The sequence below is a fragment of the Battus philenor genome, unplaced genomic scaffold (assembly GCF_028537555.1).
Source record: "Battus philenor isolate CCGP_79_NKW_IND1 unplaced genomic scaffold, ilBatPhil1.0.hap1 SCAF_19, whole genome shotgun sequence".
NCBI classification, from domain to species: domain Eukaryota; kingdom Metazoa; phylum Arthropoda; class Insecta; order Lepidoptera; family Papilionidae; genus Battus; species Battus philenor.
This window is the reverse complement of record NW_027181681.1, coordinates 8,202,246-8,228,010: the sequence shown is the minus strand read 5'-3', so window position 1 is coordinate 8,228,010 and position 25,765 is coordinate 8,202,246. Positions and strand designations below refer to the sequence as shown.

Sequence of the window (25,765 nt, the reverse complement as noted above, 5' to 3'; positions counted from 1 at the left end):
CCTTATAATATTGGATTAAAACTATTATGAAGTAAACTGTTAAAGTATTATTCAATTGGCTACTATATTGTGTACTTGTAAAATAAAATATTTTGATAATTCTTATTATATTAAGCGTTTCGACCTGAATAGATATTAGTGAACCTTACGATGTGTAAATGGAATTTGATGTAATCCTGTATTATACCACTATTCCCCGCCCCCACCGTATGAATGTGAGCCCAAGTCCCGCTCTGCACTTCTCTACTGCTTCTCTGCAAGCTTCTTTCTGCCTATGCACTTTTTCACTCGTGAGTCTATCTCTTATCTGAGCTCCGTGTCGCGTCCGCGCCGCGTCCGTCTCGCATCCGCGCTCCGTTCGTGCCGCGCTCGCGTCGCTCAGCCGAGCCCACCAACAGCAATCTGCCAGACGCCGACCCGAACCGTGCCACACTTGCCCACTGGAATATAATTTGCTTAGTTATCCATATTATGTTGCTGCTTCCGAAACCTTTAGTACAGATACGCTATACGAGACGCTGAATTACTTTAGTTGCGCAAATATTGTCAACTACTTGTATTCGGTAGCTAATATTTACCTCCGTTAAAAAATAATCCAACGCACGCGTCGCGGGCACAAATCGTTGTTCATAAATATCAACAAGAAAAGCGTTAAAACAACTAAACTAGAGAATGAGTCATGGTAAATCCGATCTTAGAAGTAGACAATAAATTGGGGAAGCGGAGAGTGATAGAGAAGTGGAGTACGGGGAGGGTGTGGTGGCGACATCGCAGTGACGATGTTGTGTGCAGATGAGCCCCGGTCCGCAGCCGCGCGACCAGCCGGGCGACGCGGACGGCGCCGGCTCCCGCGACCTCACCGCGCAGGTGCAAGCGCCGCATGCGATCGCTACGTAGGGGCCTAGCCCGCCTGCCCGGCTCGGTGTTAGTGCATCCCGCGCGCAGCTCGCACAGCCCCGCCTGCAGCACCCGCCCGCACCCGCGACACACGACGGACCCCGCCCGCGCCCCGCGCCCCCCCGCGCGACAGTCTCTTCCTACTATCTCGTGTTTCTCGCTTCTTTTCTAGATCTTGCAGAACCTACAAAAAAAGCGCACCGAACGACGAGGGAGGCTCAGCTCCGACGTCGCCAAAAAGAAGGGTGACACGAAAAGCAATCTGATCTTCAAGGTAACCAGGGTCGGCGCGAGCCGGCGCGCATGCTCGTTCGCCCGCTTAGCATGTAGCCGGCGCCGCCCGGCGTCCTTTACACCGCTGCGTTCGCTTCGCTTCCTATCTTTCGTTGGCGTTTCTTTCCGACCCTAGACCGGCCGGCGGGCGCGTGGGCGAGAGCGTGCCTCTCTACGCCACGCCCTCATCGCATGCTCGCTCAATGACGTTCACGCGTTCATGATCTTATCTGTCACCGTACGAGTCCATCGGTAGATATCATCGCGAAGCTTGACCACGAGCGTCCTTGTCGCGCGCAGTCCGCACGGCTTCCCTTAGAGGCGAAAACATCCCTTCAACATGTTGCTCAAGTGCATTTGTTATGTTCGCAGTTCCTCAACATGGCGTCGGTGTTCATGCGGATATTCAATCTGATCTGCATGATGCTGCTTATTGGTCACTGGTCTGGATGTCTTCAATTCTTGGTCCCGATGCTGCAAGGCTTCCCACCAAATTCATGGGTTGCTATCAATGAACTTCAGGTATCCATGTGAACGTTTATATTTACTGTTTTTTACTGTTTACATTTACCTGTATAAGAAGAGAGCAGTACAAAAAATCAGATACTTTGACGTCGTTAATGAAACTAGCACAATTTTATAAAGTGACGAAACCAACCAAACTTGACAATTGATGGCTTAAACCTGAGGTAAATACGCTTTATCCAAGTTAAAACAATTTTCACGGGTTTTTGACATAAAAGACATTATCGTGAACCCATCTGAATATGACATCAAGTTATTATGTACGGGTCATGACGAAATGAAATGGTCTTTACTGAAGACAATGACACGTCTTGACACCTAATATACTTTTCATTATACCAATAATTTAGTTGCGCTATTATTAGACGACTGTCCCACGCCAGATATTAGCAACAAAACGACAACAAGGCATTTTAAAAAAAGAGATTTTTCGTTTCTATATACCCATTTGCAGTACTTAGCTATTTTATAATTACTTATTTATCACTTGTGTTTATCATAGACTTGAATAATTATTTTGCAGGAAGCATTTTGGCTAGAACAATATTCGTGGGCGCTGTTCAAAGCCATGTCCCACATGCTTTGCATTGGTTATGGCCGATTTCCTCCCCAGTCCCTCACCGACATGTGGTTAACCATGCTTTCCATGATTTCCGGCGCCACGTGTTATGCCCTTTTCCTTGGCCACGCCACGAACTTGATTCAGAGTCTTGATTCTTCGCGAAGACAATATCGAGAAAAGGTAAAATCATAAAACTTTTATAACCTTCTTCTTTCTTCTTATGATAACAAAAACGTGTGACTTCTTCGATTACAATATGAACATCAGAACGTAAGCTGTTATGAACATTAAGATTATATCACTTCCGACACAAGAATTCACAGAATCACTATGACATATATGTCGATTCCTTCATTTCGTAAAGTAATAATTCTGTATGTTTGCGCATGTACATTTAAGTAATATTCCAATAACAACTAATTACTAGTCATTGCCTGTTTCAGAGACTAGACGTGAGTACGGACTGGATGGTTGTTAATTGGTTTTCGTTGTATGGAATCACAAACGTATCGTTCATCGCTTGGTTAAACTCTCCTAAACACTAACTTTTCAAAAGCGATTAATATTCATCTTAACGTAAAGTTTTCATTTAAAAATGGGTGGTCATAACAGTTTGCTTCTGATTACTGTTCTTTATCACCTTCTCCTGTGGTATCCATACTATAAATATGTACGTTAAAGACACATTAAATTACTGTATAAAAATGAAATGGCTAAATTCTAACTATTTAGTATGTAAAGCACTTTTATTTCGTTGTGAAGCAAAATGTGTGCGTGTGTAGCACTATTCTAACGAATATAGATACATAGCTTAGCTCTTACAAGAACAAACACGCTTACGACTTGATGTTATAAACTCCAAAATATTTAAGGTGAAGCAAGTAGAAGAGTACATGGCCTACAGAAAGTTGCCTCGAGAAATGCGGCAGCGCATAACCGAGTACTTCGAACACCGCTATCAAGGAAAATTCTTCGACGAAGAGCTAATCTTGGGCGAGCTGAGTGAGAAACTGCGCGAGGATGTCATTAACTACAACTGTCGCTCGCTGGTCGCCTCTGTGCCGTTCTTCGCGAACGCCGATTCTAACTTTGTTTCGGACGTCGTCACCAAACTACGTTACGAAGTATTCCAACCCGGTAAGACATTATATATACTTTGCTATTATGAATATTCCATAAGTCAACTTAATTTTATTGTTATATTCTATTTTTCGCAGGCGACATCATTATTAAAGAAGGAACCATTGGTAACAAAATGTACTTCATTCAGGAAGGAATAGTGGACATCGTTATGGCAAACGGTGAAGTCGCAACAAGTCTATCCGACGGTTCTTATTTCGGTGAGATCTGCCTCTTAACCAACGCTCGCCGAGTCGCTTCCGTCCGCGCCGAAACCTACTGCAATCTTTTCTCACTTTCCGTGGACCATTTCAATGCGGTACTCGATCAATATCCGTTAATGCGGCGTACGATGGAGAGTGTGGCCGCCGAACGACTTAATAAGATTGGAAAAAATCCGAACCTTGTAGCGCATCGTGAAGACGACACGACGTCAGAGGGGAACACAATAAACGCAGTGGTGAATGCGCTTGCGGCGGAAGCGGAGCACGTGAGTCTGTCAGACGACAGTGTGGCAAGATTATCGGAACGGTCGCTGGGACTGGCACTGCAACCGCTGCAGGCGGCGTCGTGTCGCATGGCGGGCGTGGCGCTGCCGGGGCTCGGCGTGGCGGCGGCATTGCCTCGGCCAAAGTCAGAACACGACTTCAGCTCTGCACAGGGGGCACCCGGCGCGCTGGCCGCCGCCGCCGCCTTCCACAAGTCGGACGCCGGCATCGCGCCCTGACGCCGCACCCTGTGCTAGTGCCGCGCCACTCGCAGGCTAAGATAGCAATACTAGGCTTAGTGCGAGCTCGCCGCCTCGCTAGCGTAGCGTAGACACATAGCTGCGACTTCGCGGGTGCGCCCGAACGCGTCGCCCGTTGAATCTCATTTTGTGATCTTATACTTAATTCTCCTGTGTTATAATTTAGGTTAAATTTTATATCATCGACGCTGTGAGGATCGAATACGCGACGTATTTCGATTGTATAGAATATAACTGTTAAATATTGAATTGTAACTATTGAATCTTTATAGAGATACCTTGCCATTAAAAGAGAAAATTAATTATATAGACTAGACTGAGATATAAAAATATCACTATTTTATGCTTTGTTGGCGTATGAGAATGTCGCTATTGTAACGAATGCAAAAAATCGATCGAGAGATTATAATAACGATCGAGGAAGGGTACGCACCTGCATGGCACGTTCGTCGGGTATGTTATATATTTGAAGTTGTTTACTATGTACACGTACAGATACGTTGGGACATAGGAAGTAGGTGGGCCTCCGCCCGAGCGCAGCACGGCACATCTCGTTCAAACCACTCAAATCAGCACAGTTGCTTTCTTAATTTTAAGAATAAGTAGACATACCGACCGACAAAATTCACGCGTTTCTTACGGTTTCTTAAGTAGAAGTGAATCAGTAGCGCTTCGGATCGGTTTTTTTATGTAAATATTGTAATTTTGAGAATTCGCCTGTAGCATTTGTTTTGACATAGAAGTGATTAGCGGGCGTTCGTGATGCTATCAGTCAATTAACACGTGTGCTCGCGACGGGCAGCGACCGTTCCCGTTCTCTATGCACCACTACACTTCGTACCTTGTTTTAATTGTAGATGAAGTAATAATTTATTATCGATAGTGATCATTACGTAGGAATAAGTAGGCCGAAGCGGTGTCGAGTTATGACGAATTAATTCTTGTGATAGGCAGTAACATCAGCAGCACGTTGCCACTCACTTGCGCGCTGCCGGCTCGGCGTACTCTGCCGCTACAAGGACTACCATTCGATTCAAAATAAACGCATTTCAAGCTTCTTTACTTGAACTTAGAATGCCTGTACTTAGTTTTATTGAAACAGTATTATTTTTCTCGAAAGTCACGCTTTTCAATTATTAATGCTGACCTGATAGTGACATGGGAACACCAAGAGGAATGTGCGGCACGTGAACGACGCCGAGCCGACGGCGACTCGCTTCGGCGACATTTATCGTTGACTAATTCTTATAGTAACATTTTGTAAAGATCCTTTTGCAAATGTTGACTTTTTAGCCAAAATATAGTTAAATGGAAGGAGAACCAATACGCGGTAGCTTAATCGTAGGTGAAAGCAGCCTAGTTCTCAGTTTGTCGACTAACACCAATAGATACTTTATACTTATAAGATATTTATACGATTGATCGTAGCAGAGTGACTATCTGTCAATTTATCTACAAAAGACGAAGGATATAAATTGCGTTTGATCCCCAGAAGCATTTATTTATAGTTATTTTATCTAATATTGCCGCTTTTATAAATTATATAAATTTTATAGAAGAGATCTATTTTTATTGTGAAGTTTAACCGCAGAAAAGTATAATCATGTATAGAATCAAATGTTTTATTTTTTTTAATATAATGACAAAAACTACTGTTATTGTTTCCGGTATCTACTTTCACGAAAAGTGCTCATCGCTGTCAAAAAATTAGAAAAAATGCATTAAAGAATGATGAAAATCATCTGGTTGTTTTATATTATCCCAGTCCAATAGATGCACACTAAACCAGCATTTGAATAAAACTTATTTATTTTGATAAAGTTTTTTATTACCTTCTAAATATCCAATCTATTTTTTTACTTTAATACTATGTAGTCCTATTTAGTATCCAGGACTGAGTAAATCCGCCGGTACCACATGGTCAAAGTTTGTTTTTGTTTGGAATTATTGGTATAATTAGCTATTTAAACCCAGGACAACAAGTGTTAAAAATAGTTACGTGTTAAACTATTGTTCAAAGAGAATTTTGTTATGAAAAACTAAGTTCCTGTTTAAATGTAAATACTTTTTGAAATATCATATGATTTGATAATATTTTTTGTATAAAGCTTTGTATAGCTAAGTAAGTAGTAAGTCATTGAACCGACTCATCATCTAAGGTTTTAGAAGTAGACAGATTTATGCTAACTGAAATAATCATTGTCGTTTGAAGTTACATGACTCTTTACACATAAGTACTTTTAGTACATTAAAAGTTACCGCATAAATAATAGTTCTGTCATGTGTTCGTTTATAGGCGACGCAATATTTAAAATTTTACTATATACGACTCTATGAAAAGACCATACCACGTCAAATCTAAAAAAAATATTATTGAAGAAAAAAGTAATTGCACGTAAGAGAAAACATCTAGTTGTCGACTTTAGACACCAAAAGAGCTCTTAATTTGAAAGTGTTTCCTCAGGCGCATAATCCTCTTCAACGTAGTGTGCTTAAAAATAGTCAAATAAAATGAAAATACAATCATAAAGGATTCCAACAGTCGCGCCGTGCATTAAATCGCACGCCGTTTGTTTAAGCGACGTTTGACAACGCGATAACTAAGTTGTCGTTCCCATGTTAAGATACAATAAAGCAACAGACGTACACTAAATAACTTGTCACGTAAACGTCTACCTATCTAGTCTAGGATGTATGGTCTAACGTAGACCATACGTCCACTGCTAGGCCATACGTCCACTGCTAGGCCATACGTCCACTGCTAGGCCATACGTCTACTGCTAGGCCATTGGTCCACTGTTTGAACATACGTGCATTGCTGGACATACGTCCACTGCTAGGCCATACGTCCACTGCTAGGCCATACGTCCACTGCTAGGCCATACGTCTACTGCTAGGCCATTGGTCCACTGTTTGAACATACGTGCATTGCTGGACAATACGTCCGCTACTAGAATATAAGTCTTTTGCTAGAACATCCGTCCACCACCAGGCGCTACGTTTACTCCCAGAATATAAGTTAACTGCTAGGCCCTACGACCAGTGCTAGGCTATATGTCCAATGCTAGACCACACATCCACTGCTAGAACATTTGTGCACTGTTAGATTATACGTTAACTCCTAGATCTTAACTCTACTGCTGTACCACACGTCCACTGCTAGTCTATAAGTCCTTTGGTAGATCATATGTCCACTGCCAGGCCATACGTCTACTGCTAAACCACATGTCCACTGCTAGACCACTCGTCCACTGCTAGGCAATGCGTCCACTGCTAGACAATACATCTACTGCTTGGCCATATGTCCAATGCTAGATCATGCGCCCACTGCTAGACAATACGTCTACAGTTTGGCCATACACCGCACTCCTGTCCGCTGCTCTCCAAGATTAGCGGTCCGCTGACGGAACGTCTTTTACGAAGAGCCTCGAGACCGTGATCTACTAGCCGTATCATTAGCCATAGCCACCCTAATAACCTCTGTGGTGGAAGAAATGGAGTCTTCGGGCAGCACCACTGACACAGCTGTCGTATTAGGAGTTCGTCTCGCCGTATCCGTCCCTCGTCTCCAGGATGCTGAAGACGGGTTATCACTCAGACCGAATGCGGGCCATGGCGCCGTCCTAGTTTATTTGGCGACATCAGCTCCCGTGTTTTGGGCAGCGACCGCGCCGACGCTGACAGTGGCGGAGCCGTTTCTGAAGGCAGTTCTGACACAGGAAGATGCGCAAGCTTCTTCCTAGATTGCGGCGGTGTGAGCAGCTCGGGCAACATGGTCGATGGTGTCGAATGCGGTCCGGTACTTCTGGCAGCTAACGAAGGCCTAATTGGCCGCCTCGCCGCAGTGGTAGCACTTCGCCGTCGCGTCCAATTCTACACAAGTAATCATCGAAACAACCGTGCCCGTTGATCACCTGCCTAAGTCTGAAGGTGAGCCTTCCGTCTCGTTGCTGCATCCAAGCCTCGAAAATGGATAGGATCTTTCCAACGATGGCTCTGCAAGCACCGTTTGATGACGTGATATTGCTTTGAAATCTATATTCAATAACATTTAGCAAAAATACTAAAGAATGTATAAAAACATATATAGAATGTGAAAGACAGATACATAACAATGCTTTGTTTCATTTCAATTTAAACACAGAGTTATTGCCAAAATGTCTATACTTTTTATATGCCCTTAATTAAAAAAACGTTTTATTTGAATTATATCCCATGAGGACAACGTGTCACGTTTTTAACATGTTGCATCCCACTTCAATTAAAAACTCGTTGTTTTAATTTATCGCTATTACAGCCATTCTGAATATTTATATTACAATACATTGCAGAAATAATAAGCGAAATAGTTTTATGTAATATAATAGAGTTATTTAAAGTTTAAAGCTTCAATGGTTTCAATCCCATTAGGCTTAGACCCGGAGGCTTTCAGTTTGGAACATTGTTACCACTTGTACCTGCCTACATCATATAATAATAATGAAATAAAGAATATATGCTCTTGTGATACTTACTTTTTAGGCTTGTAAACAAGACAGAGTGGCTAGACTATCGTCAAACCGTCTGTCTCTAATAAGTCGTGTGCGTCCTGTCAATCACGTTTTTTGTTAATGTATTATTTATTTGTATTGTTAATGTATTAATTATATATTTAATTTATTTAACTTTTTACTTACATCTTAAGATATACCATTGAAGGTGGCAAATATGTGTACTTTGAAATACTTGTTGGCTAATAATAGATTTTGCCTGGTATCCGGATAGGAGGGAAGCAGTACTTATGGATATGTCGGTCAATCCGGCCAATATGTCGATCCGGCCAAGCTGATCGGATATACTTCAATCTGCTAATCGAGAGGCATCGGTTTGAATCTGGATTATGTTAATTTTAATATTTAATGATTTCTTCCACATCATCGAGATTTCAATAAAAGAAAAGACTGAATTAATTCTGTTAATACATGTATGTAACTATCGTGGTAAATAAATACTACATGTTTTACATTATGATATTTCACATTTTCTTTATTTTACCATATTTATATAATTATGCTATATTAGAAAAATATACTGTTAACTGAGCTGTGTGATTGACAGGACCAATGTTATACGATATTCGGATATTGGATGTGCTTTTGACAAATTAAAATTTCTTGATCGAATAAAAGCTCTTGCTGCACGAGTGCGGCTAACCATATGGATTGTAAAGTACCTGCGAGATATAGCCTCACCGGAAAAACTTAAGGTCGCTTATTATGCTTTGCATCAATCACTAATGACATACTGCATTTCGATGTGAGGAAGCGCGACAAAGTCTCACTTAATATGCCTGGAACCTGCCCAGCGATACATACTGGAAACTAGACCACGATTGTACTCCACTTTTCTTCTATATAATGTAGCAAATATCTTAAGTCTACGAAAGCTATTTATCCTGAAATTAGACACATAGAACCACTATCGCATCTAAAGATTTCCATCCCCTGTTGAGTCTGCGAATTTTCAGAATACAGTTACCAATCACAAACACAGCTTTCCCGTAACGTTCTAATTCATATATTTCTGCTTTTCTTTGTAATAGAATTCTAAAGTCTTGTCAAGATATTAATCACTGCTCTGTACGTGGAGCCAAATTTAAAATTGTCAAGTGGTTATTATTTATATCACATGATGAGACTGAAAACACTTTAAAAGCCATAAAACAATAGTTTGGTTTGTTCCCTAATTTTCCACCCCGAATTATATATTTATTGTCTCTTCTAGAGCTTAAATTCAGAACAAAGTGCTAATTTTTTTCTGAATGTATTTAATTTTGTATGTTACCGTGCAATCCATAAATGAATGTCTCTGCTACTACCCCTGCGGTACAGGCTTTGCCTAGTGTGGGGGGCAACAGTACTCACGTTTGCACACTTACATAATTAACTTTAATTTTATAGTGTAATAAGGTTTTTTATATCGTAATTATAAGTAACGTAGTTTGTTTTTACTTTACATTTTTTTGGTATCGTTGTGTGTGTATCTTGTATGATTTGAAATAAATGTAATATATGTATTTAAAAAATATATTGTAGCAGTGTAATACAGTACGTGTACTGCGTAGTGCCATTACAAAGGTATTTCATTTCTTAAATTTTAGTTTAAAAAAACACTAACATATATACTATTAATCAATATAACAGTGTTATAATTTGTAGTTGAAAAAACATACAGAAATAAATTAAACACTGTCGTGTTGTCATACGCAACATATAGTGGCTTATTCTTTGTGCGTATATGCTCACTATGATTAAAATATCCACCCATACTAAGGTTTTATTTTATTATTAAATAACTTTATTATATGCGATCATTAAATTGTTTATGTGCATCATTATGCTGTTTATGTGATGAAATCTAGCAATATATGTAGTTAGATGTATGTACACACAAGTAAAATAGTAACAGGTCTTCTTAGTACTTGAAAATGATTCAATAATTTATTTATTTAAGTATATGAAATAATTATCACATTTCAATTTAAATAAGCATTTTATTTCAGTAAAATTCAAAAACTGTTTCTTTCAAGCAACAACAAAATAAAGAATTTTTTATCTCTTATTTTTAATGAAACATTGAATTCCAAAATTTTATTTAAAATCACATATGCACTCGTCATCGTACAGTCTTTCAACACCATATCTTAACAAGGTGTAAATAAAAAGATTAACTAAAATAAATTTTATTATTGGTTTTTGGACACCTAAAATTCATGATGTACAACATTATGATTTTAGTCACATTGTTTATTCTCGTAACAAAATGTTCAACAAGTTCATGATTAAAATGAAAAAAAAAATAGTTTTATATTATTTATTAATGAAAAATATATTCTTATAACAAAATAGCCTTAACATGCAATAAGTAATATTATATGTTTAAACTATAAAAAAGACACTGTCACCATGATTGCACCCCTAGGCTTCTATCATTGCAGATATTTAATACAAACTATAAAATCAGACCTTAAATAGGATATTACAACCTTTACTTATAACAGGAACACACTGGATAAATCTCTAACACTGCTAAACGGACTCTATTCTATTTTTAGAACTCTGTTCTCATCGTTAACGTGGTATAACGTTGTTACTTATATTATCTTCTAATTCCTTAGCAAAATTAAAATATTTTTTTTCGGACTCCTTACTTAAGACGTTTCATTCATGCATATCATTATATAAGCCTATAGACGCCAACCGTCTACCGTCTCATGTTCGTCACTCGAGAATCTTTCGGCCTCGAACAATGAATATGGCTTAAATGTGATAACATAGTCAATTTAATTTTGCGTATAAAATATTTCTTGTCGCCCATGTATTATTGGTAACATTTCTTTTTAAAATGTAAATTCAAAGTAATGTACAATAAAAAAATGATTTTAAACATAGGTACCAAAACTGCGCCTTAAATAAGAGCAAGGATGTGGAGGGAGGGGGGAGGAAAAGGGAGTGACCGATACACCTCGTCGCGCCGCGCGCTTACCTAAGGCGCGGTTCAGTTGTTACGGTAGCAGTGTAGAAATAATGTTTTTATTACTGTACAGATACGATTATGCGGATATATGGGTGTAAAAGTTTTAAAGGGGTGAATGTATAGCTCATTTGATAACGAAAGCTTTTTCATCTAAATCCAATCACCATTCCACACAAGTGATCGCTGAAATATTTTACATTATTTATTTTCTACTGGAATGCGACAAGGCAATAACTTCTTGCTGTAACAAGTCAGTAAAGCCCGATAATACACAATAATTAATTTTAGCAGCCAGGAGTTTGAAGCAGCTCTTTATTAGTATTATCATTACGTTATTTGTTACTTCTGAAATCATTGTTTTTTGCATGGGATGTAATGCACTAATTGACAGCAAATGAGCTGTACGTTCACCCCTTTAAGAATGTTACACCTATAACCAAACGCACTGTGTATAACTACACCGACTGAAGTAAATATAAAACGATAATAAATAAAAATTATAAACATATTACAAACAATACTAAAACGATATGTATTTGTAATAATATTCAATGTAAACGATGATTTTTTTTAAATTTAAATAAGTAATTTCTTTATTTTATTCTTATTTAAAAATAATGATTAGTTAATGGAAATGTTGTCATTGTGGAATTTGGGAAAAGTCAGTTGTTTATGAACTACAATAAATAGATAAAGATATGCTTGTTAAACAATTTACTAAAAGTCAATAAATGTATTATATACTACATTGAGCAATATGAGACGAATAAACAAATTTGTTTAAACAAATGTTTTTTTATCGTCCTCTCAATTATTCATATATTTCTCTACAAATAAAACGTTCAAATACATGTTATAATTCGATTTTTGTTAATTACAACGAATATTTACTAAAAGAAAAATGTCTTTTATTGCACAAAACAACGCATGAACTAAAATTTATTTATTTGATGTTAAATTATTTTATTAATAGGTTTGTAAAAAAGGAAGAAGAAAATCAGGTACAAATGCGTTAGTGCTACCATCACTTTATAAATTAATATACTTATCTTTCTTCCGGAAAGCACTTGAGTATACTTACACATATATAGAAATATGTATATATTTATATTACACAACAATCGAACATACCGACAAATCGAATATGTCAGAGCCAATACTTTATCATCATAAAGAAAAACACGCCAAAATTATAGCTATAATTGAAAAAAGCCAGTGTTATTTAGAATGTCTGCCATTTTTCTTCGAGTCTACCTTAACGCTGTTTTTAGGTGTGATTGAGTTCGTGTCAGAAACGGTCTGAGTTGGTTTTGGGTCTGTGTACCAGCCACACATCCTTTTTACAGCATTTTCCCAACGAGAGAAAGTGTATTCGTACGCTTTCTTTATTTGAGGTCTAGGTGTAAAAACTGTTCCAACTTTTCGAAGCGATATCAGCTCTTCTTTCGATTTGAAAATACCTACAATAAAATAAAGCTTGATTAATAATTAATTATCCATTGCATAGTCTTTGAGTATCGGTGGAACGCGATGAGTCGATAATACTAGAAAGTGAAAATGATGTTTGTTCTGATGATGAGTGTTTGTTGTTTCTTTATGTATTTTATTGGTTATATGTGTATAAGCTTCAAATGTATAATATATACCTTAAGAAGCTATTCACCAATCATCTGAACTGTTACGCCAGTAGACGAATCCTACCACGTAGGCTTCCCTTGGCGCGAAGATGATGTTAACATGCCACCTAGCTACGGCATGGCGTTTCGACCGTTAAAATCCATCTATAAGAAAATAGACAGCTCCGTGGGTTTCAAGCGAGCGTACAACGTCCAAATCGAGAACCTGCTAACCAAAGAATACGCAGTAGAAGCTTGCGAAAAAGAACGAGCGACCAAAACAGCATGGTTTTTAACGCACTTCGCTGTTACGAACCCAAAAAAGCCGGGTAAAGTGCAGCTTGTCTTCGACGCTACAGCATGGTCTGCAGACACATGCTTCAACGACAAGCCTGTCAAAGAGCCCGACCTGCTCCAGAACCTACTCGATATATTGTTCTGGTTCCGCGAGATCGAAATCGCCATGTCCGACTCTCGAGAGATGTTCTTACAGATAAAGATTAGGAACGAAGATCGAACAACGTAGATGTTCCTGTGACGAGTCAAAAACAGGACAGATCCACCGCGCGTGTATACGATGACGTCGATGATTTTCGGTGCTCAAAGCTCTGCGTTCCTAGCGCACAGCGTAAGAGATTACAACTCGCGCCAACATGCTTAGGAGTGTCCGAAGGCGCTAAATACCACTACCCGGCATCAATACATGGACGATTTAATGGATAGTTTCGCGACGGTAGAGCTCAGAGCCGATCTCACGGCAAGCGAAGTTATTCGCATAGACGCCGCCGTCGCCGGCTTTACGTTGGCGGAATGTAGCACAATTAAGCACGAATGTCTGTATAACATTCCTGAACAGTTGCACGCATGCATCCCCAAGGAGGTAGTGGGTGAAGCGGCGAAGTATGAGAAGACGTTGGAGTTGATATGAGCCTCCAATGAAGACCGCTTGAGATTCAACACGAGCATGTATAGAGTCCGGAGCAAGGTCAAGACACTAAGCTCGTTCACCGATGAAACGGGAGGCGCTAAGCGCAGTGATATCAGTGTTCGATCCCCACGAACTCGTCAGTTACGTCACGATTACTGCGAAAATATTACTGCAGAATCTGTGGCGGAGGATAAAGGACGTCTAATAGGACGACGAGTTACCCGAGGACGCCGCCGAGGGCTTTCAACGATGGTTGCGTGCGAACGACATTATGACCGACCTATGTTTTCCGCGATGTTACGCGCCTACGGGGAGAGTTCGCGAACGACAACTCTACGTATTCAGCGACGCTAGCGCGTGAGCATAAGCCACGACCGCATTCTGAAGAAAAACCTACGAAAACGGAGCGATCCATGTTTCGTTAGCTGCGGCTAAGGCAAAAGTAGCGCCCTAAAATCGCAGAACATCTCGAGGTTGGAGTTACAGACGCATTTGATCGGCGAAAGAATAGCGACGTCGATTCAAACGGAACATCATATACGTGCGAACCGCGTAGTACTATGGTCGGATTCTCAAACCGCGCTGTATTGGATAAGAAACGAGTGAGCGCGATATGCACTCTTTATAGCGTATCCCCTAGGTGAGATCACGGAACTAACCGATGCGAGCCAATGGAGATAGGTACCGACGGATGAAAACATATCCGATCAGGCTACATGAGCTAATCACGCAGAGAAGGACGAGAGCGACCCGTGGTTTTACTGTCCTGAGTTCTTGTACGGACGTGAACGGGGTTAGTTAATTAGGTTAGGGTTGCCGCTATTTTATATGCAGTAAGTGTATGGGCGCTAGCGGCTAAGAAGCTGATGGTACGCAGGCAGTTGAGCGCGGTCCAGAGAGGCTTTGCTTTGAGGCGAGGACCCTTAAGACCGCGTCCCTTTCCTTACCGGGCTGCTTCCTCTGGACCTGTGGCTCCATTAAGCAGCCCATTTATTTGAAATAAAGAGAGGATTTTCTCGACAAGTGGTAGAAAACCGGGACCTGGAGTTATCGGTCAACTACCTGAGACTACCACACCCGTCTGGTCAGTTTGGTGTAGAACTTTCCTGCCTGGAGGAAGGTGAGAAGGCTGCCCGACTTGCCACCGCAGCTGCCGATCTGGCCGGATATACACCGACGGCAGCCGCGTAGAGGGAAAGGTGGGTGCGGCGTTCTGCGTTATGCGGGAGGCCGCACAGCTGAACAGCAAAAAACTCAAGTGGAGCAGCTTCTGCACTGTATACCAGGCAGAGCTGCTAGGATTAGCGGAAGAGACAGGGTACGTGGCCGGCGGGTCGGCGCAGTCCTGCGCCATTCTAAGCGACTCGCGGTCTGCTCTCCAGACAGTCGCAAGATCTGTCACCCTCCAGCCCTTGGCGTGAAGAGTGAAAGAGAATATTATGAAAGTGAGAGAAACAGGGAAGGATATAACATTATACTGAGTGAAAGCGCACGCGGGGACGGAGAAGAATGAGAAGCCGGATCAACTGGCCAAGGACGCGGCCCTGAAGTGCAAAAGAAGACCGGACTATGAGGAATGCCCCATCGCATTCGTCAAACGACAACCGGCGTCGACGAGCGCGGAAATTCTTCCCGGACGCCGTCTCCGCCTATCGCGCGCCTCAATGCAAAGTATCCACAAGTAATAATGCTACTCACTTTAATGGTAAAGTCAGAATGTACGGTAAACTCACGACCACTAACGCTCGTGCCAGTGACCCTTGATGACCAAGAAGCTCTTACTTCTAATCACTTCCTATTAGAAAACCTTAAACTTGATTAGTTGTTATATTCTTGCGTGTATTTCTGATCAATGAACGTGTTTGGTTACTTCATCATCATGCGCGTTTCTTTTCGGAGTTGACCCCACGTGACAAGCTACAGTCTAATGTTAATGTGAAAAGCGCCTCTGTGGAACGAAAACGGAGCCGCAATAGACTCTTTATAAAGAGATCGCTATAAAATATTTTACATTAATTTACTTTTTCTAGTGGAATGTGACAGGTCAATAACTTCTGGCAGTAAGTATTATCAATTCCCAACTAATATAAATAATTTTTTGCTTCTTACATAGTCCTGGCGGAAAACAATACCTTTGCTATTAACTAACTTTATATATACACATTATAATAAATTCTCTTAAAAAAATTATAAATGTAAAGTGTAAAACTGCGGAAATTGTAGTGAAAGATGATAGATGAAGAATAAATGTATGTAAAAAACAATTGAAAGATAACGTGAAGAAAGGTAAAGGAAAAAGTTAAAGGAATTGTGGAGGATAAGAGAGAAAAAAATAAACCAAAAAATATTGAAAAATATATCCCCGTCCCAAAAATAAGGTAGAGGAACGAGAGGTCCCAAATAACGGGTACCATATTAAAAATATATATTTTCTTACCTAATTGCAAACCAACGATATGTGCGCATCCTAATGAAGACATTTCCACTTGCACGGGCCTTTCTACCCGCAACCCGGTGAGATCAGATACCAGTTGCGCTATGAAGTCATTGTTAGACACTCCGCCATCAAGTCTGTAAATATTTTTGCTTCAAGGATTGCTTTGAAGTGGGATTGTTACCCGTAAAGGTATTAGGTATTGTATAAAGGATTCTCTATGATCTATAGAGATAGCTAGGCTCAAGATTTCTCTAACCGACATAGGCATGCTGGTGTGTATTGGAGTGGCAGTGGCCGGCCACATAGCACGCAAAGTAGGCCGCTGCGGCATTAAGGTACGGAAGTGGACCACAGACTTGCAAGCGCAGCGTATGACCACCCAAAATGTTGACGAATGATCTTGTGAAGACGCCTGATGCAGGCTGCTTCTAATCAGTTCCTTTAGAAACCTATAGAGAAACAGTGGACGTCCTTTGGCTGAGATGATGATGGTAACAGATTTTCTTAATTTAAGTTACTTATTACAGTTTATACCTTATGCTGTGAAAATTATACGTGGTCTCGGACCGCACGCAAGCATAGAGCTGGACGGTTCTAAATGCGATGGCCTCGAGAACAGCGCGCACCAGATGCGCCTTCGTAGTCGACGGCTTCATACCCACAAAACCAGCTGCGGCCGTGCAATCATTATACGGTGGCTGAAAAGAAAAAAAATTATGTTCTCTTTACTTTACATATATAAAGTACTAGAATACTGGAATACAGAAATATATATATATATATATATATTTATATATATATATATATATATATATATATATATAACTAGAATACAGAAACATGAATATGGAAATATAAATTAGAATACGGAAACATAAAGAACTAAATTACAGAAATTTACAGAACTAGACAAAGGAAACGAAAAAAAATAGAATACTATTATATTTTATATGATATAATATATTGTAAAAGACAGTTAAATTACTTACTCCCAGGCCGCTGAATGCCGGTATGAAGTAAACGCCATCTGTATCGAGAACGGATATTGCAATATCCGCAGTATCCGCGGGGCTGTCAAATAAACCTGCAAGAAAACATGTCCTTTCACACTTTTGTCTACAAATGTAAGTTTCAAACATTTTGTACGTGTCGCTAGCACTTAAATCTGCATATTTTGTCGGCCGCTTGCTAACCCGCTGACTCCGACTGGCGCCAAAATAATCAATAAAAATAATCGTATTGTTGACAGACACGGTTTTGATAACGGAAGTGCAATAGGACGATAACTTATGCGCCGATATACAAACATTCCGTAATGGCGTTGGGTTCCGTATGGAATAGTCGTGTAATTTATTTCACCCAAGTTTTTATTATTATATATTAGGATGGAGAAGTTCACTCTCTAACTTAAAATACGCTCTAAGCTTAAATATTCATCATAATTACTTCCAATAAGACCGAAAGAAAGCAGTTTGAATCAAGCGTCATCTGTCTACTTTGTAGGTGGACGCTCTACGCTGCGATCGCTGTTCCGTGTCATCTACTTCAGAATCATAAGACCCCAGCTACTATCTGTTCAACTTGCTCAATCCACTGGGCTATATATGTTACATTAATTTGTCCACAGTTCTCCCTTTCATTAATTTAGTTATTTAAGACCGAAGGATAATTACATAGAATATGATACTAAACCTATATTTTGAGCCCATTTAATAATCGTTGCAGTATCGTTATTAGCGCCTTCTGCAGAAAACACGAGCTCATTTCCCAGCCTCCAGCCCACTATCGGGTACAGGCCGGATACACTCGCGTGAGGCGTGGATCCGGTGTTGATGTTGAAGAATGTGCCAGTCCCCATCGTTAGCTTCACTTCACCCACGTCGAAACAACATGAACCCCACATAGATGCGGTTTGGTCTGCTATCTGCGAAAATAAACGAAAAACTTCTTTTCAGATGAAGTAAAACCCCCTACGAGTGCGCGGGATTTAGTAATTAAGTTGTTCATTTATTTATTTATCCTTTGATTTAATACAATTAAACAATAATGCAATAGACATATTACTTTAAAATTTAAAATGTATTTTTTTTATATCTGCATTAGTTAGTGATGCAGATATTATTGCACACATTCGTAGCCTAAAGCTGACAGTGTTGTTTCTCTCAAAACTAAAAATTACAAGATAACTCAATAAAGAAGTACATGAAATACAATTTTTGACTAGATGAAGTAAATAAATTTCAAGTACGATTTACGAAGCTAGATGAACGCGTTCAAATACATGTTTAAAGCAAGGTTATAGCTAACAATTGTTACTATATTCCCTCCTCTCTCTCGCATCGAGTATTCCTAAGGAGCGGTAAAGCAGTTTCGGTAGCACTATGACGTATTTACGATAATTCATAATACTTCCAATTATTCGGTATCGACTTTGAAAACGGATATTTATAATGTTTATTATTTTATACTTTTGTTCATTAAAACTTGTTAAAATATTATGTAAAGATGTACTCACACAACTCCGGATTGGTATTGCATGTCCAAAAATTTCTGGTGCAGTGCTAGTAAAATGTTCCCCAGCTGTGTCCACAACCTCGGGGAGGGCTGACATTGGTATTCCAAATATCGACATTGCCCATCCTGCCCACTGCATTGTGAAGGGATCGAAGAAACCTGTCGCCGATGCCGAGGAAACATCCGACATGTGGATTTTATTACCTGAGTAATTATAGTGATTTATTGTAATTGCCTGTGTCTATATTTTTTTTTCTCTAATTTATTACGTAAAAATAAACAAATTCTGTCAATAAGAGTTCAATCATAAATATTTAAATATGTTCGTAGGATTTTAATGTTCAATACGATGACATGATTTTTTAATTTATCCGTCCAGGTTTTAGGAACAAGCGATTTTACGCTGCATCACAATTATTAAACATACTTTAAGTGCTCTAATATTATGTTAAATAAATTATACAAATCATTTAAGTCGCACTTTTATTTACAAAGAGTCCTCTGTCGGCTTCGCATGACCTCTATTGTCTTTTGTGGGTATAATTTTATAGAAACCATTCTTGGCAATTTTTAACATACGGGAAAAAAAATTTATGCCAGTTTTTGTGCCCATAGAGCTATAGTTTGAAACTATGTATTTTTATTGAACGCCCTCTTCAACTCTTTGCTTGTAGAATTTTGACCTTTACCCGATTTAAAGAACAATTTGTCCTATCAAATTTAAAATCTGTAAGTTTTATAATTCTCGAGAAATCGAGTTGAGACATACACAGAAATCTCGTATATGACAAATAGATTAAAATGTGCATGTAGTCTGAGGTAACAAAATACTATAAGGTAAATAAATTAATTAAATAACATTACAAAATACGTATTATTGACAAAACAAACTACAATGAAACCTATCAACAAGTGAAATAACATAAATTTTATTCATTCATGTTAAAAGAAATCGTGTTCCTCAGAAACTTTCAACGAAGATTTCCAAAAACATGTCAAGTTTCAATGAATCATTACAACGTCGACACAGACAGCTCTTACGAGCGAAATAATGACGTCTACGTTGCATAAATGCCAGTTTTACATAACTTGTATTTATAACAAGTTTTGTTGCGAAAACGAGTTCTGTTGCAAAAAATTACCTTCCTTATCCACAATTTTAAAAATCTCAAATATTTTCACATATTGCATTTTTTTAATTAATTTAGAATTTTTTAGTTTAATATCTACATTGCAGTTGGAGGTTAGTAAACCTCTTTATAAACAGCAAAGCACGAGGGTTCTCTTGGGAGCCCCAATTTTAGTAAGGTGCCGAGCTATTAAATTGCTTTGGCAAGAGTGATCTTGCGCAAGGGTCCTTAGCTTGGATAATTATCCAAAACGTCTTTGGCGTTCAGTCTCCCGTGCGTCCAAGAGAGCCAAATCTCGACTTGATCGGTTACAGCTGGGTCAGTTGAGGCCCGTGTAACTAACCTGCACCCGTCACTACACTATACACTTATACGGGTACAGTCCCATTTTGTGATAAACTTATTGATGTAATAGGTATATAATTTGAAAAAAAAATTAACCCACGGACATCTGTTTCGGGTGAGCTTAATCTCAATGAAGCTGCACAAAGCCTATAGTGGCTAACACCCTAACATTGTACACATCACGTAGTAGTAACGCTGTGAGAACTGGCGAAAGAAACTTCAGCAACGCTTCCGTCTAACATGAATAATAAAACGATGTACTTTCTTCGAATTAAGATTATTATTCGTTTATATACGAGAAATAATAATTGATATTATAAGTAGGAAACGCACGGATCCTATGATTTTTGAAAAATTCATTTTAATTTTTTCAAAGTAACATATTGATTTATTCATTGTTCATTCATGTGTGCCGATAGACGCTCACTACAAGGCAGAGATCCCCCCCCCCTCCCCTCTCCCAAGGATCACCGCGATGACCGGTATTGCACTGCTCGCATCCAACGACTTCCCGCGACCTTGATTATATCGTCGGTCCACCGGGTGTGATGCCCATCTACGCCGCATTTACCGGCTCGTAAATTATTATTTTTTTTCCGAGAGGGCTCATTTTAGTTCAATAAAATTAACTTGCTTATTCAAATCTATAAATCATTTATGTTAATAATATGAATTGAAATACCTGTTAACTTGTATAGTAGCCAGGTATCCAATGTACCGAACATTGCTTCGTTATTCTGAACTGCAGTTTTCAGCGCAGGCACATTGTTAAGCGCCCAAAACAATCGTAACGTTGTCTGGAAATATTAGACTATAGACTATAGAGACTATATAGAGAATAGACATCTAAAGTTTTTAATGAAACAAATAAATATTGTTTATGAGTCGAAAGAGGTTTATAGAAATACAAGACTCTGAACAAATCAGAATGTAACGCTATAACGGATTTCTTGTATTTGTCAAAGTTACATAGCTATTGATACACCAGCGGGAATGATATCATCAAGAGTTGCACATGGGCCATTTCTTGACCGTCGTCTGCCGACGAGGCGATAATTTTACCGGAACTCTTGGGTTAGCAAGCGGCCGATAAAACAAAGTTACAAATGGCAGCTACAACAGTTACAGTTTACAAATTCAAACTAAAAATTCTTTATTCAATATATTACACACACGTCACCACACACATGTTTAATGACGTCATAATGAGGCTATTTGTTTCAATGGTAAATATCTCAGTCTTGAGAAGAACAGGCGAGTGGAACTCGGCAGGACTATACATTTTTCAACAAATGTGAAATAATATATTTCATAAATATTGGAGTTTCATGAAGGCACACCTATAATTCCCTAGGTGTACTGTAGTCTATAAAGTTATTTACAGTGTAGTAATCTTTAGCAGACAACTGTTCTTTGACAAACAGAATTTTTCGTGAAGACATTATACCATTCAAATTTTAAAATATTATTTATATGAATATTTTTATAACTTTTCCACATTGATTACGAAGTATGCATTCAATAATCGATATATTTATCATATCGATTATTACTAGATTATAAAAACATACGAAACAAACAATTTTGAACGATATTAACACACTAATACATTCTTATATTCTAATATATTTTGACTATGATCGTGTATGTTACGTGTATAGCGGGAACGAAGCTGCTGTTCAAAATTTAAAAATATATACAAGGTGATTGGTTACAAGTATAAAAGCTTCAAAGTGGTAAATCTATAGTTCATTTGCCAGCAAGAAGCTTCAGAGCTTTTACTCCTATTTCCAATCACTCTGTATAAAGTGAACATTCCGAACTCCAATTTTTGACAATAATTATAATATATAGTTATCATAATGATGAAAATGCTTTTATTATTTTATATAACGTTATTAATTGCTTCTGAAACCATAATTTTTTGGATATTAAGTACCATACATTAGCTATACATTCTCGTTTTTAAAGCTTTTACATTTCTATCCAACCATCCTGTACAACACGGACATGACTTGTTTACGAATTTGGAGATAAATGCTTTATAATTTGTAAATATTTTTAAATTATTTTTATCATCAATGATAAAAACTTTAAGGAATTTAAGGTAAAAAGATAATTACCTGATTATTTGAAAATTTGAAGACGCTTCCGGCTTTAAATCGTTTACTTCTTGATACCATATATAATATGTAAGCGCCTAATTTGATTACCTAAAATGAAGCCGTTAAAAAATAATATTACTTCTGACCTCAACATGCCGCCATTGCGTGCGAGATATCGCACTACAAGGATATTAAATTTACATCCTTCATTATAAGCTTAGATTACAAGTTATATTGATAAATCGTCTAAAGGATGTGACAAAATAGGTATTTTATTATGAATATTTAGCAACCCAAAGATGAAATTTTTGAATTTAAAAATATTTATTCATTAATTTATTATATCAAAAAAAATACTAATTTATAACTGAATGCTTTCTTCTGTCAATATAAAGCTGTCCAATAAATTAAAGTAGAGCCGAAATAGGGTAAGAAGACAAATATTAGATAAACACAGACAATTAATTAGCAAAATCAGTCATAAATTTTAAATTTTTTTAGCATTTATGAAAAGTCCAATTTATAAAAAGTTACCTAGTCCTTTAGTTAGTGAAAAACTGAAATATTGGCTTGTCTTCACCTCTCAATGTAAGCAGATATTATTTTAAGAAGCTCTTCAACTATCACTTCTTTATTTCATATTCACAATGTGAATATGATAGAAATATAGCTGCAGGGGGAGTAAGAGGTCTTTGAGAAGCCAAACTTTCAGAATGACTACTGTAGAACAATTATTGGAGGAATTTGTCAGGTCTTGAGTATATATTCTTTAAAATATATGACTTTCACTAATCTGTACTACAATCCCATAGGACGAAAGTTAGTATACCAAGTATCTCATTACAAAGGAGAGACTTATGTACAAAGCTAACAAAAGACTTCCACTACTACAAATTTTTATATACATACCTTCCATGTATATGACTCGTTCCATTCTTTTACAAGTTTATCAGCTCTTATATCTTTCCAAGTGCAAAATCGGTGAAAAGGCTGCCCTGTCTTCTGTGACCATGTTATAAATGTGCTGCGCTGTGTTGAAATACCCATTGCTGATATCTGTACTGCAGAAAGACCAGCATCTGACAAAAATAACAAGAAATGTATTTAAAAATACAATATTTAAAAAGTTTAATACTTAAAACTTTACACTATACAATTGTTCTAGTGTAAATAATATTTAAAAAAATTATGTTTTATATTCTTCTCTTCAGCCCAAAAATTGTCACTGCATGGTAAAGGACTCCCCAAAATATCTCTATGATGTCTGCTTTTGTGCTGCCCGCATCCAGTGACTACCCGCGACACTATGTCATTGATCCACCACACAGTAGGGAGCCAGCCCACTCTGCCTCTACTGGCTTGTGGATGCCAATCAAGAACCTTTCAGCTTCAATGGCACAAATGATTTGCTCTACCCACTGCCACATCCACATGCCACAATGACACATGAGCACTTCTATGACCTATATCGGTGACTTTGGTTTTTTAAGAGACCTCCTCATTTCTTACTCAATCTTGCAGCAAATCTCTGCTCATAACTATCTCAGAAAATGTTTAGGAGCTTCCCGAGAGCTGACCATCTGAGCTCGATTTGGTGAGTGATCTTTTTCATGAAGTGGCCTTACCAAACTAAATGGTTTATCCGAGAAACATACAATAATCTACAACTTCAGACATAACACTTCCTATAAATACTTGAGTAAGCATAATATTGACATCAGCCCAGTCCTGTCCATATTTATTTTATAATATGGTGAAAATTTATGAGGCAATATAATGAGTTAAATAAATTTCCTGAACTATTGAAATAAGCAACTTTGTGAACAGTCCAAATTGTTAGTCAGTAACGTATAGTGAAATGTTTTAAAAAGATCCAGATTAATTAACATTTTACAAACATGGTTTTTTATAAAATATTTCTTAGGTTTTAAATATATATCAAATACTTTTTTATTTAAAATCCCTTGAGAGTATATTTATATTTTTATCATAAGTATTAGTGATGTGCATATAGTATAAACAAGATACATTATAATAATGGATTACTACCTCATGTGAAAAAAAACTCATATTATATTAACAATTGCAACCCTAAGATTTACATTTTGCCAAAAGAATAGCAAGCTTAATTAAAACTTAGGTTTTAAAAAAATTGCAATAAATTTCTTGCAATAGGCTAGTCACTCTAAAAATTTGGATATCTTATGTTTATGAAGATTGTTGAATAATTATTAATTATTACAGAATAATTTAACCTAAAGTTAATTTGTATAAATTTAAAAAAAAATGTTTTATATCACTATAAACAAACTGTTTTCTATCTGTTGTAATTTGACATTTAGTACATTTATTGTGCTTTCAAAATTCATTTCTTATAAATATTAATTTAATCATTAAGAATACAATAAAATTATATCATATAAATAAATATAATAGACTAAATGGAACAATCAGAAATATGAAGATTATAGGAGAAACATACCTTGTAAGGATTTTTTTACCACTTCTACAACCGACACCCATAGCTCATCGGGATCTATTTCTACAAATCCAGGTTTTGGATAATGTAAAACTACCTGTAAAGAAACAAAAACTAAACACACTTAAGAATTAAATTTACATTTTGCCATAATTAACAGTAAATACTGATTACATTATAACATATGCTCGTCATTCAATTTAAAAACTTATTCACTGATTACCTGATCAAAAGCTTTACCAATTATATCTGTCTTGGAATTATAAATTACAGAACGAATGGTACTCGTTCCAATATCTAACGATAAAATGTATATTTCTCCCATCATACTGTTACCAATGATAGTCGCGGTGCAACTGATAATATATATACAAAAAAATATTTGTAGATATTTTCGAATTTCTTCGCATGTTGTGACAGCGGTAATTTGACAAATGGTTCTGACAACTGACGTGTAAATACAAATAATTAAAGACTTCATTATTACCATTTGCACAATTTTTTAACGTTGTACACAAGTTTGTTAATTTTTTATTCTTCTGTTATGATTTTGTTTAAAATTATTCAGCGAG

The 25,765-nt window shown here is 37.7% G+C and overlaps 2 protein-coding genes across 10 annotated transcripts in view; one reads left to right on the top strand and one right to left on the bottom strand.

Moving 5' to 3' along the window:
• Window positions 1-5,900, top strand: part of Ih (hyperpolarization activated cyclic nucleotide gated potassium channel Ih) — a 151,612-nt gene extending 145,712 nt beyond the window's left edge. For 5 of the 9 annotated variants that reach the window (XM_068764001.1, XM_068764000.1, XM_068763998.1 and 2 more), the window contains 5 exons: window positions 1,070-1,171; window positions 1,543-1,692; window positions 2,219-2,437; window positions 3,130-3,394; window positions 3,475-5,899. In XM_068764001.1, the coding sequence (XP_068620102.1) occupies window positions 1,070-1,171; window positions 1,543-1,692; window positions 2,219-2,437; window positions 3,130-3,394; window positions 3,475-4,103 (1,365 nt within the window). In that variant the 3' untranslated portion in view covers window positions 4,104-5,899. Of the gene's footprint in view, window positions 1-1,069; window positions 1,172-1,542; window positions 1,693-2,218; window positions 2,438-3,129; window positions 3,395-3,474 lie in introns of all 9 variants that reach the window. The other 4 variants (XM_068763993.1, XM_068763992.1, XM_068763995.1 and 1 more) reach the window with 2 other exon arrangements.
• Window positions 5,901-12,634: 6,734 nt separating this feature from the next.
• Window positions 12,635-25,591, bottom strand: LOC137921499 (putative glycerol kinase 5). Its single transcript, XM_068764274.1, has 11 exons — window positions 25,417-25,591; window positions 25,197-25,290; window positions 23,624-23,793; window positions 22,733-22,822; window positions 21,292-21,406; window positions 19,136-19,338; window positions 18,313-18,544; window positions 17,610-17,704; window positions 17,155-17,318; window positions 16,621-16,754; window positions 12,635-13,099 (listed from the first exon to the last, which is right to left on the bottom strand). Exons 1-11 carry the CDS (start codon window positions 25,519-25,521, stop codon window positions 12,858-12,860), a joined length of 1,644 nt encoding a protein of 547 aa, XP_068620375.1. The 5' UTR covers window positions 25,522-25,591; the 3' UTR covers window positions 12,635-12,857.
• Between the last annotated feature and the right edge of the window lie 174 nt (window positions 25,592-25,765).

Bases quoted from the DNA above. Each gene is read 5' to 3' on its own strand.
- LOC137921499 (XM_068764274.1), bottom strand. From the start codon at position 25,521: ATGATGGGAGAAATATACATTTTATCGTTAGATATTGGAACGAGTACC. The intron at 17,319-17,609 runs GTAAGTAATTTA...TTTTCTTTTCAG, and splicing joins CGGCATTCAGCGGCCTGGGA to CCACCGTATAATGATTGCAC. The intron at 16,755-17,154 runs GTATAAACTGTA...AAATATTTACAG, and splicing joins TATAATTTTCACAGCATAAG to ACTTGATGGCGGAGTGTCTA.